This window comes from Montipora capricornis, chromosome 10, assembly GCF_036669925.1.
Source record: "Montipora capricornis isolate CH-2021 chromosome 10, ASM3666992v2, whole genome shotgun sequence".
NCBI classification, from domain to species: domain Eukaryota; kingdom Metazoa; phylum Cnidaria; class Anthozoa; order Scleractinia; family Acroporidae; genus Montipora; species Montipora capricornis.
The window spans coordinates 38320430-38333620 of record NC_090892.1 but is presented as its reverse complement, the minus strand read 5'-3'; the positions used below and the strand labels follow the sequence as shown (position 1 = coordinate 38333620).

The window sequence follows — 13191 nt, the reverse complement described above, 5'->3', positions numbered from 1 at the left end:
AGCCTATTTTCTTGGGTTCGATAATTTCTAATTAAAACGTACATAACGAGCAAAGGTGAATGCAATTAAATCAAATTTTACAGAAGGTACACAAACACTTTTCGACGATAAAAGCTGCGAAAAATGCTCCATTGAATTCATCCTTGGCGACATGAAAGGAGTACAAGTGAATTCTTCAATTAAGATGATTACTTTGACAAAGTGACAAATCCTGTAACTTTTTTAAAATAAATGGTCCATTTTCAATGTGCAAAAGATGACATACGTCAATGGAACTCAAGAAAAAAAGGTTGAAGCGATTGCTGTTTACTAAAGGACTCAAAACAACGTTGTCAAAACACTTCGTTCGAGCTTTTCAGATCAATAAGGAAATTCCACTTCAGAAATGACGGCTTACGTCAGCATATCTTGGCAGTATATAGTTTAGGACTGGATCGAGTGTACATGCGTGGAATGCTAGACGCTCTAGGCACCTAGCTCCACAAACCTTTTCTCGATTGACAGAGATAAAAAAATGCTAGGGACTGTTTCAGAATCACGTTTCTCGTTACCAAAACTCGCCGGAAACCCGATAAATCTTCCGAAATGTGATAACCGCGTTCAGGAGCACCACAAAGTTATATAACGAATGCTTAACATGTTATTGAACAGCAGGGGGATAAGACAGACCTCATCGTTACCATACTCGCCTTCGACCACCTGACGCAAGGTTGGGCAAAACAAATGTTTTTTGGCTTCAATGACATTCGGACAAAAGGCCGTTTCTTAATTAATTTAAAACGCGGTGAGCATCATGCTTCCTTAGCTTTAGTCAAGGATACAACAAATCTGCCACAAGTGTTATAACGTAATAAGGTGTCATTTTTTTTTTTTTACACTTTTCCTAATTGTTCTTCTTTTGTAAAAATTCTTGGAATGTAACTGTCTGCGTTCTAAGAATGGAGTAGCCTCGAAACTTCTTTACATCCTCAGGACTGATTTATTGCGCTACAAAGCTCTTTTTTTGTTCTTGTTTTCATTTTAAACTGGCTTTCCCAGAAGCTGACCTCATTTGAAAAAAAAGGTTACCGTTCGACGACTTTCATCTACATTTTTTGCTCAGATGCCGAAACTGAAAAACGTTCCAACATCCACCAGCTAAGAGATCTCCCGACTTACCAGGTTAACACGGCATGGTATAATCACGCTTGAATGAATGAATCTTTCAAATGATTATTACACAGGTATTTACAATATACAATTAGGAGAACTGAGGAAAAAATAGATTTCTTCGGTTTTAATGTGTGTGCACAGTGGTCAAAGCATCTGAGGATTTGAGTTGACCACTGTTTTTCTTCTTATTATTTTTTAATTTACAAAAGGTAAGCAATAAATTGATTGAAATAAGGATCTTTTTAAAAGGTATAGGATATATGTTAATTACAGAAGTATATTTTAAAATTTTATTTTAAAATGGGGCAGCATTAGTAACCAAAATTATAAATTACTATGAAGGACCTATTTCTGGGGTCACACCCAAAAGTAAGAACAAAGAAACCTTGCTAGAGAAAATTAAAAAAGGCTTACTGGGTCGATGACGAAGTCTTCTGGAATTATGCACTCCAGTTGCATTTGAACAAATTTTACTTGAAGACGATCTTCAAAGAAGGGGAATCTGGGATTCCGTTCACGGCTAAAGGTCACGTGACCAACCTTGCCGACAGAATGTATTTACCTGAGCATTTCACAGCCATCACCAGTGAATGTTGCCGGTACGTAAAACCGCCCTCATCCATATTATATATTTTCATTGTCTGAAACACTGCATGACTATGTTCCAACGAGAATAAATATAGAAGCTCTAGCAAGTTATTTTCTTCCTTATTTTAATCTAAAGTACAAACTTTCTCGACTTTTCCAAAGCCAAACCGTCTGCGAAACGTTAACTTGTATCCTGAGGTTTCTTATCAGTAGGGGGAGACGCGTGAACACTACAAATTGAGAAAAGTGCACCAAAATGACCTACTTTTGTAAGTTGGTGTTTAGCAAGGATCAAAGGAACGTAAGAGCGAAAAAAATCGAAGCGAAACCGGCCAGACGTGTGCGAGATGGAACTTAACATTGAAGCCTCAAAAGCTTTTGCCGCTCGAAGTTTTGAAACTTACCATATGTATACAATTTATACATGACGTCTGATCTCCATTTAAAGTTTTTTAAAAACACTTTTCATGATAAATCGGTAAAGAGAGCGGCTAATAGGTTGAAATTTAAATGAATATAACAAAAGCGAGAAAAACTCGTAAATGAGTATAAGTTGTAATTTAGGGCCTTAACCTGCACGTCTCAGATCGCAAACTCTCTTGGAAGGTGTCAAACGCGTTTTAGAGAGGTTAATTCTGCGAATCAAAGTTTTGCCTAAGTCTTTTTGTTTGCTTTTTATATTTTGAAGCCAAGTGACATTATTTATTTATTTATCTATTTATTTATTTATTTATTACAATCTATGGGATAAAACTTAAATACAAAAAGCCAAGGGATAATCGGCAAGAGAGTCCTGAACCCATACAAAGACATCTGTCCTACGCAACGCAATGTCGGTCCCCGTCGCAAATATCCCTTAAAACAGAGATTGAAAGAGTGCAGAGGAGAGCGAAGAGATGGATCCTACAAACTCGTTTCGGGGAAATGTCCTACAAGGACAGGCTTCTAGTCTTAATAATTAAACCTTCTGCCACTAACCTTTGACCGTGAACTCAAAGATATGGTCTTTTTCTACAAAACGCCTGAACAATCTTACTGATCTAAAGACTTTGTATCTCTTGCCTGCCATGGCCGTACCAGACTCGGTTCTTCTTGAGTTCTTATGTAAAACAAGAACCTATCAGTCGTCCTACTTTATCCGAATTGTTAAACTCTGGAACTACATGTGTAAACTGTCTCCGCCTTCAAATTTCTCCTCTCCGGAATCCTTCAAGAACTTTATTATGTCTCATCCTATGCACTAACCTAGGACCTCTTTTGATGCCGACTACACCTGTATCTGGACCACGATCAGAACCTGCCCCTGCCATCACTAGCTATTGTATTTCTTCTTCTTCTTTTTTTTAATCTCCTTTTTATTCATTTATTAATTAATTTGTTTAATTTTTAATATAATATAAGGGTTTTGGGTCTTCGTATTAAGTGCTACTGTTGCGTGTTTCTTTCTTTCTTTTTTTTTTGGAAGTCAAACCCAATAAAGCTGTTACAAAAAAGCGTAACTGCAGCATGATGGTTTAAATGCTCCAAAAATGCGACGACAGTTCGTAGGTAGGAACGACACCCAGAAATTCAAAAACCGAAGCCGACTTTTTCTTCAACAAATGAAAAAAATACCCATAGAGCTAACCAGTACTTGCACTACTAATACACTTCATTCCTTGCTTTCTTCAAGCCTTCACTAAATGAAGCAAAGAGAGGAAACAAAATGCTTGCACAATATGTCAACAATTTCAGATTGTCGTAAAACAATTTTTTGGGTCTGATGCTTCCGAAAGCATATCGTATTATTAAACAGGAAATTGTTTGTCATTTGTGCAGTTGGGGAAATCTAATTCTTTTTCAATTTCTCTCCCTTTTTAACAAAGCTAATTGTCCGAATAAAGTCTAAGCTCTGACCGGCACATCATTTACGACGGGAAAAGCGTTTTCATAAATTGTCAGAGAATATCATTCATATATGCACAAATGTGTAAGGCAAGAGATTCGGCTGTTATAGCTGTTAATTGCATAATTAGACAGAGAAGACTGTTTTTTCGGTTATCGTAGTTTTCCAAGTTTACCCTAAGGCTATAATCATCACAAAGGCGGCTTCAGAAAGAATGCTCTTCGAAAAACAGACGATAAATGACCTTCATCGATCACTGATTCAGGGAAATACCACTGCGTATCCAAATATTTTTGCTCAGGGCTCAAAGATCCAAAACTCTGATTTTCTCCACAGTGGAAAACCAACTACATTCAAGTTTTCACCTCACGAAAGGCGAACGTCAATAGAAAAGCGAGGAAAATGAATTTCCGCACAATAAGAAATTCTAATTGCAGTTTAACTCATGAATGAACTGATTGGGTATCATTTGATTAGCTCGACTTGGCTTCACTTCACAACCAACTTTATTTTATAGCCTGGTCTACCTTTTAATAGTCATTCGCAGCGCTTTCGGCAACTGCGTAGTGAACTCTGCATTCAGTGCAAGACATTTCAGAAATAAACTCTCTCCCCGTGAGAAGACAAGTCAATTTGGAAGACTGAAAGAACTTTGGGAAATGAGCTAGGAAATATGCAAATATCGAGTTTAATTGCGTTTAAAGGGTCATATCGTCAAATAGTTCATTTCCACGATAAGGTGGGAATGAAACGCAAAAAAAAAATAAAAAAACGAACGACGGCTCTAGAATCGCCAATAAAAACAGTAGAGCATGGGATAAGGTAGCGCAAACAACTGGATTAGCTTTAACTGCATAGGTAAAATCTTGTAGAGAAAGAGAAAAGGCTCAAACAGCAATTCTTTAAGTTTCATCAAGGACACTTGCTCATATCTTCCTTCGACACCAAATTCAGCAAACGATGCACGGTGCCATGCAATTGAAGATTTGACCACTGTACATTTTTTTACTTGTTTCCGCCGCTCTGACAGATAAGCATTTAGATGGTCATTGATTAAGCTGATTCATCAAAAAGCCCGGATAGACAACGGTTCAGTTTTGACTACCGTCCAGCAAAACAGGATGCATTTTAAAACGAAAAATTGTGAGCAAAAAATGTCCTTTTTTGGAAACATCGCTCACGGTACATTTAATTAAAAGGTTGGAACAGCTAGCAGGTGTAGGACTATAATTGGCTTTTTAGGTCACTTGTTTCGATTTCCAAAAAAATATATATCAATATATTATCTTTCTACAAGAGCTGTCTATCAAAAATAGTGTATCAGTGGCTGACCGAATCACAGTCTTACTCTGTCAAGACATATCCTTCATTCCACCGCCAGGAAAGTGTCAACGACTAGAGCTTTATGGGCTATTATTGACTGCTAAAACCTGGGAGGAGTACAAGTCTTCAAAGCCAATATAATTAGTCACCAAAGAACATTGATTTATCCACAAAGAAACAAAAATACCTTTTCCAAAAAGTGACGCGTTTAATGTTTTTTTTTTTTATTAAAGCGTTAAACCCTTTGGTGTTGTATATTATAATGAAGCAAACAGGGTCATAAATTACAGCCGAGGAAATAACATCAGTGTCAGATTGACATGACACTAAAAATAGCGGAGATACAATCGGCTTAATTTACGAGGTCTCTTGACTCCAGCCTGATGATTTTCTTATTAATACGATGGGATCAACCGCATAAGCTTCACAGTTATTGGTTTTCTATCAATCTAGCTCTGAATCTAGCCATAAGTCGCCGACATCACAAAGAGAAACCCGGCTAACCACAGTGAAATTCCCTTCATTCAAGGCACTAGCCCAAGACGTTTCCAAATTGTACGGTAGGGTCTTTTAAATTCGTCTTGTGGGGTGGTTGTTTAAACGTGATGGCGATGGAAGTTAACAAATGGCGTCAACTGCCAAAAAAATCGTTGCCCTTCGGTGCCTTCACTGTTGAGCTACTTTTTAATAACCTCGTAAATGTGAAGGCCACAGCTTGAAAAACCGAGCTTGTGTTGAAAGATTTTGCAAACTGCCGTAGTAAAGGTATTGTTTTGTTAACTGGCATCCATTGCATATTGCTCGTGACCGAAAGAATGTGTGCAGTTCGTTGGAGAAGGTAATAAGTTACACACTGGTCATGCCAAATGCCTGAAAATTTTGACGCTACAGAGATGTTATTTACTGATACAAAAAGTAAGCTAAAATGGCATAAAGCGAAATTATCATCGCTTTCCCCCACAAACCAAACCAAAGGTGCCAAAGGCTTTTAGGAATTCTACATGAAATGACAAACGTCTTTCGAGTATGGCTACAAAAGGTCAAGAACCAGAAATAACTACTTTCGCTTCTGTTTCAGACGAAGGGTTTTTAGTCTCAGTGCCTGGTTTACGAACTCCTTAAAATAGTCGTTTTTGTTTAATACATATTCAATGATGAGAATTTACATTACAAGAACAGAAGTAAACCAATCCTAACATGGCTGAGAAATGTATGTCAAAGCAAATATCAGATTTCACAGTTTCTAAGTTATCGGTTCGAACATCTTCAATACTTTAGGTTTTTCAAGGACCGTCGACGTTTTCACGAAAAATTCATTTTAAAGTTTTACCGCAACGAAAAGAATGCATTTGATCCTCCCGAGAAAATTCATGAATGTAAAGGCGTCTAGCAAAATTTTTTGTCAAAGAGGATACATTTTGATACTTGAAAATAAATCAAAAGGTAGCCACAGTGCTTGCCGTCTTTGGTTAATTTTCAGGTAAGTACCCGCGTCCCAGCTGGAGACATCGAATTAAAACAAAACATCATGCAATTTAACAGCTTTCAAGCGTTTCATTTACACATAATATGTGTAATTTCTGGAGCACTACGGAGAGAAAAAAAAAAGAAAACTCTTTTTCCATTCCTTTAGTTTTGTAGAATGTCAGAGTAAAAGGATCTTGGGGAAAGGTCTCACGAAAATGAAACTTGGCGTAAACATTGGGTGACGATAACAAAACAGTTGTTAATTTGTGTTTCGTTTGCGTTACTTGCTCCTCATGTACTGCGATGCGAAGGCAAATTCAAGCTCCATCAGGGGCAAAACAAGCAGGCATACGTATTGGGCGGTATATTGTGCCGGCAACTTAAAGTTTTTTTTTTTCACGTTTTAGCTTAGCATCCGTGCAAATTTTGTGCCAAGTAATTCAACCCACCCTGAGGGCAAATATATGTTATGTTATCTCAAACAGCAACATGTTTAGTATTCCATTCTCCAAAACAAATAAGTTTTTCTGTAAACTTATTGCCTTCCAAAATCTTAATTATCTTTCAAAAACTCATACCAAAATGATTGAATTCTCGAGGAAAAATGTTTGATAAACCACGAGATACAAAATCAGTTCTGATCGATGACGTTGCACTCGAATGCAACTTAAAAGGTTGTTCTGAACTTGAAGCCATGATAACTATAACTAACGAAGCTTTACATATTTTCGCGATGGATTCATTCACTCTTGAAAACCAACCTCACAAGAACTCACTTTCAAGAATGGACAAAATTAATTATTTCCAATGAATGATTTGGAGATCCACTTCATCAGGTGAAACCATTAACATAAGGGTCCATAAGACAAGTTACTTTATTTTAAATTTACAACAAACATTTCCTTTAAAACATTACCGGGGTAATAAAACTACCACCGGAAAAAGAGATTTTGTTTTTGTTTTTTTTGACACTTGACGATGTACAGTATACCGATATTAGTGCGACAAGATGGCTTGTTACGCCCACATTTCAAAACCAAAATTGGGCATTTAAAAAAGGTACAGAAAAGCCTCAATGGCTCAAAAAATTCTCTTAAAATACTTCATGTGTACTTTTCTCATAAAAGAAGTATCTCGCGGGGAACGCCAAAAGAATACATTTTACCGATCGTTATGTAACCTCCTTCGATTTTTCAACGCATAGTACTGTTTGGGTGTGTGGAAAAAGTTTCCGTCAGTCGAAATAAAACAAAATGAAAAGCAAACACTGAGGTATGAAAAAAATAAAATGTTAGATTAACCGCTATTGGAGAAAAAACGATCAGTTTTGTGTTGTCATTTCGGTTAGCTGTGTATACTGCCTCTTGAAAATCTGTATTAAAGATAAGATGACAAAGAGCCAAATCGCTGCCGTATGTTCTAATAATGAATGTTTTCTTTTCAGTGTCATAAAAAGATTTTTCCACGATAACAAAGAACCAATAGGATTCGTTACTGTGAAGTCTATAACTTTGATACAAGGTGAGTAATACTATTCCTTTTTATGTTGGTAAACAATAACATTTACATTTGGCAAACGTGCATCGCAAAAACGACAACTGGTTGTCAATCCATGCAAAATGTTTGGGAAAATGAAGAGATGGTCAACGGGAACTCTTCACTAGCGCTTTAATTAAACTTCGAATGATCACTTCTTAATTCCAGCCATTTAATTGAAAGATGTGAGTTTTTTTTCCTTGCATTTTCAACATGCACAAAAATCTCACCAATAATTAATCTCCTTTGTTTCATGCACAATTGCCACGCTTGATTCCAGAGCCTTTGTTCTTAATTCAAAAGTGATTTATGTTGATGAAAAATTAATAGCCGAACATAATATTTTCTCGACAGCGACGTGAGCGCAAACAATCCGGAGAAATGTCGGGCAATGGAACAAACACGACTTCCGCAAAAGCTGGCCACATTGCTTCTGCGACATTTAACACTATAATCATGGTACTGACGATTGTGGGAAATATACTGGTGTGCTTTAGTGTGTACTATTACCCGCGTCTTCGCAGACCAACAAACTACCTTATCGTCTCCTTGGCGATTAGCGATCTGCTTGTCGGGTTAATGTCGCTTCCGTTCAGGATCTGGCAGACTGTCAACGGGGAAATATGGCCAAGCGAATTGGGAACGGCAGGTTGCCAGTTTTGGATCTGGATCGATATGGTTTGCTGTGGTGCCTCTATACTTAATCTCCTTGGTATCAGCTTCGATCGGCTTATAGCGGTGAAATGGCCGCTCACTTACCGCGAAAACATGACTGGAAGACGAGCATTTATGATGATAGCGTTTGTATGGCTGTACTCGCTAATTTTCGCGTCCCTTTCGTTTGTGAAGTGGGGTGGCAAAGAGACAATCAAAACCTGGAAACAGTGCTCTATCCAAGCCAAGGTGTACATAACCATCGTTTCTATTGCAGCCTTCTTCTTTCCGCTTGTGATTCTCGTTATCAACTATGCAATGGTGCTGAAAATCGCCATAGGGCACGCGCTTCGCGTCCAAAAAGACAAGGACGCGATTGCTATGACGTTTTTGCAAGAGGGGGACAATGAAGAGACCAGCGGAAACGCCAGTTCTCCAACATCATCAACCACGAGACGAATATCACTTGGCAAGAGAAGCTGCGACCCATTGACAGATTCCCATAAGCTGCGCAAGCCATCGGGTTTGCAGATTATGCGGCAACTCAAGGCGACCAAAACACTGGCCATAGTGGTGGGAGTTTTTATTGTATCGTGGTTCCCGTTTTTTGTGATTTTTCTCGTGTTTCAGTACTGTTCGAACTGCTACAAGATGGCCGAGGAGCTAAAGTCCACGTTAATTATAGTCTTTGTGAATGTTCTTCCAGTCAGCAATTCAGCGGCAAACCCGATCATTTACACGTGCTTCAACAAAGAGTTCCGCACAGCTTTCCTACGAGTCCTGTACAGAATCACACGAAGATCTCACAGCAAAAGCAAAGCACATGCTAATGGCGGAACAGAGACAACGTGTTACTCGTAGAAGTCGGCTATCATTATCTGTTATGGTGCACCCGAAATTATCGTGACAACCAGTGAGTTGTGTAAAAAGAAACGTCATTTGTTTTGTTCCTGTAGTAATTTTGTGATTGCCTACCAAGAATGGGGTATAGGGCTCCAATCGACTTTCAGGGTGCAGTCAAAAATTGATTTGTTGCACCATCTAAAATAAGAATTGGTTGAACACAAATAGGATTACAACATCAGTAAAATAAGACAGACTCTATTCTACAGTACTATACTTGCGATTCCATTGTTAAGCATTTGGAAACCATTGTTTTATCAAAAGAAGATTCCCTGGTGGGCGGGGATTTGATATAATCTGTTATTATCATAACACCTTTTGATCGCTACCACAAAGTTCAAAATGCAATTTGAGCAAACTATTAGCTTTCGGTGGCTAAATATAAAGTCTATGAAATATGTCGATTTCTTTTGTACAAATCGGGTAATGGAAGTAGAATTCGTTATCAGTTTTATTTGCTACTTGCCTAGTTGTTTTTCATAACTTCACAGTTTGCCATATGTCAGTTGTCCAAGGAGGTTTTGAAATATATCATCTGTATTATCGTCCACGTGTATTCTTCCAGAGGATGTCGCGTTCAAACTGTTTGTAACCATGAGCTGTATAGTTTGCATGTTACTCTTCAATCCTGCGATTTGATAAGGCCGAGAACTACCAAACATATCGTAAGCTGTCTTTGGACAAGCAGCCATTTTTTCTATCTGACTCACCGCTAAAAGCCGTTGCAACATTTACACACACAAAAAAAATCAGCGGCACCCAACGTCGATTTTCGGAAAATATCTGTTCGTAAGACGATTTGAGATCTAGAATTTTCGGAACCTTTGTTGTAAAATTTCTTGCTTCCCCACCTGTCCTAGGATTTTCGAACATCTAAAATATGGTATAATTGCCCATTTTTAACGGTGTTTTACCCTAAAAAGATCACCTAGAATTTTCGGGAGCCTTTTTTCTGGCTAAAAGTTTCGAAAAGGTAAGTTTTATCCTTATAATTTTCGGATCACTAGACTTTCAGCTAGGAAATCCGAACAGATGAAAAATTTTTAGGGGATAAAAATATGCCTATAGCTGCTGTTTAAATACTACAATGGGTTTAACAATGCTATGTTTAAGTTGTTTTGAACTATATTCTCGTTGGGTGCCCCTAAAAAATGGTTCCTTTCGGAAGCCTTAATTGACGCCCCAGCGGGAAGTATCTATATCTCTGTTATTGATCGCTCAGTTTACAACCAAACTGGAAAGGTAAGAAAGGTGGAATGGTAATCTGTGCGTCAAATAACTCAAAATATGAAATTTTTAAAAAGAAATTGTCTGTCAAGGTTCACCGATTTCTTTAAATTTTTTAAGTATTGCTTTGCAGTGTTAGCGTCGCACTGCGATATGACAACGTTGGATTTCACCGGCCGAATGTGCGACATTGCAAACGCAGGGAAATGCATATGTGAATTATTATAATGCATGTGCATACGCAATTAACAACGTAAGAAATAGGAGGAATCGGCGCAAGGCACTTAGAATGTACACTGACACAACGTTGCGCTTGTGTTAAAAATGTGAACCTTTTCGAGTGATTTGCAACCAAAGTTTTGTGACCCAAAGACATTTAAGTAAAAGAGGCCAACTTAGAAAATTACAGTTTGGACAGTGTGTTCATTTATATTGGTGTGGACTGGCAGCTAGAAAATTAATGATACTACAAAGACTCTCCATTCATTTTATTGTACTTTTGTTAACACGTATAAATAGAATTATGACTTTCCATGAAGAACCTTTTCCTTGAATAATAAAGCACAAAATAGATGACAAGCTTTCTTTCAAATAATTCTTCGCTGTCACATTTCCAATTGATTTTTTACCTGAAGACTGTGCAGTGTTGAGTATAGTTTGTATAATTTTATTGGTACTCAACACTGCACAGTCTTCAGGTAAAAAATCAATTGGAAATGTGACAGCGAAGAATTATTTGAAAGAAAGCTTGTCGTCTATTTTGTGCTTTATTATTCAAGGAAAGGTTCTTCATGGAAACGGTTTGAGCCTGAAATTTATTTTGTTGATATTTTGTTACAATTTGACACGATTTAGTTTAATTCTACTCTTCACGCACGTAATGAAATAGGAAAGGGTTTTTGCCTCTAATAGCAAATATGTTGCTTTTTTCATAAACGTTTTCGCTGGAAAAGGTGGCCCTTATGAATTCATCATGTTTTACAATATGCGAGCTTAACTGGATAGTTTTTATGGCAATGGTAAAGCCTTTTCGTGTCAAAATGAGGTTAGCGTCTTTCTGTTGTGTTAATTTAATTGAAGATACCATGCCTCGTGTATTGATTTCCACTCTCAAAATTACCTCCAGAACCTACTTTTTGCGTAGAATAAGCTTTTAGAATGATGTTCTTGTCTCCTGTGGTGATTGTTAACGATTCGGGAACATTTTGTGAAAAAATATTTATGACGGGTCACACGCGCAACTTAATCGCCCGATTATGCATAACATCCACTTGGCCTTTTGACATCCCATTGAAAAAAACTCGCAAAATATTCGCGAACTGGTCGATTTCTCTGAAATTTGAAAGGATGATTGCTAACGAATTGAGAAAGATTTTTCACAATAACTAAAAATTCCTGTGTTAAGCATGAGAATTCGACGAAGAGGTAAATCCTACTAAATTTGTTGCGTGCGTTGCTATTTTTGTGTTTTGATTGTCGTGCAAATTTTGACAGAGAATATTAAATTATGAAAAAATATCTACGGATAGATCGTTAAAAAATCTTTATTTTTAGCGGTTATTTGAACACAAAAGATGCAACGCTTGACGAGAAGTAATATTTTTGGTAACATTTGAAAATGAGTTAACAAAGTTGCATACGTGCGTTGAAATGTGATACGCGGGGAGACAGAGATTTTTTCTCTCTGACAAATGATTTTGTCATTGTAGTGTAAAATGAAATTTATTTGGGAAGCCAACAATATTTCTTTAACTTCCTGGTTAATCCAATTTATTGCTACGACTACCTAGTGCGAAGATTGTTTACATGAAAGTCATGCTTTTTGCGAATTTTGAGTGTCATAAAATTACATCATTTGCGTGACAATATATCCCTTTACTCTGTACTCTAACCCAAAAACATTCAGATAGTAACAAACTTCATAATTATTTAACCATTTCTTCTGCTTTCGTGCTTATCAGCATTGCGATTTGCGATAATTCGCAAGTCTATTTCTTGGCTAAAAAGTACGTTGTTTTACTCTGAAAACGACGAACGATTAAACATTCTTTCCCGCACAGGCAGCCCAAGCGCGGTGTACGATTTACAGACTTTGTATGGGAAAATATACTTTGAGCTTATAAATGCTAAAGTAAGCTGTAAATGTACAAATAAACTTCACTTACCTCTACGTACGGTTGTCCTCGTCCTTTCTGTGCAATCGGAGGGCAAACTGTGTGCGTTTGTGGCTTACGAATTTTTGCGATGTCGTTAGTTGTTAGAGGGGAAATGACAATCTTTCGATGAGAATTCGATTCAGAGTTATGTATAAAAAATATGTTATTTTTTTTCTTCATCTGTCTTTTGGCTTGGCTTTTTCTGCTGGGATCAGATTAGACTAACAATAAGAGGAAATAAGAAGCGGAAACAACACCTTCAGTCCTTTCTTAGTGTTTGCAATATACGTTTGCTTAGTG

The 13191-nt window shown here is 37.4% G+C and overlaps 1 protein-coding gene across 13 annotated transcripts in view; it reads left to right on the top strand.

The window, feature by feature from the left end:
* The window catches only part of LOC138019775 (probable G-protein coupled receptor No18), a 57372-nt gene extending 47318 nt beyond the window's left edge, over positions 1-10054 (top strand). For 9 of the 13 annotated variants that reach the window (XM_068866652.1, XM_068866657.1, XM_068866658.1 and 6 more), the window contains 2 exons: positions 7860-7936; positions 8306-10054. In XM_068866652.1, coding sequence (XP_068722753.1) covers positions 8333-9466 — 1134 coding nt within the window. In that variant the 5' untranslated portion in view covers positions 7860-7936; positions 8306-8332 and the 3' untranslated portion in view covers positions 9467-10054. Of the gene's footprint in view, positions 1-5259; positions 5509-7859; positions 7937-8305 lie in introns of those variants that run through there. The other 4 variants (XM_068866664.1, XM_068866663.1, XM_068866661.1 and 1 more) reach the window with 3 other exon arrangements.
* Positions 10055-13191: the final 3137 nt, after the last annotated feature.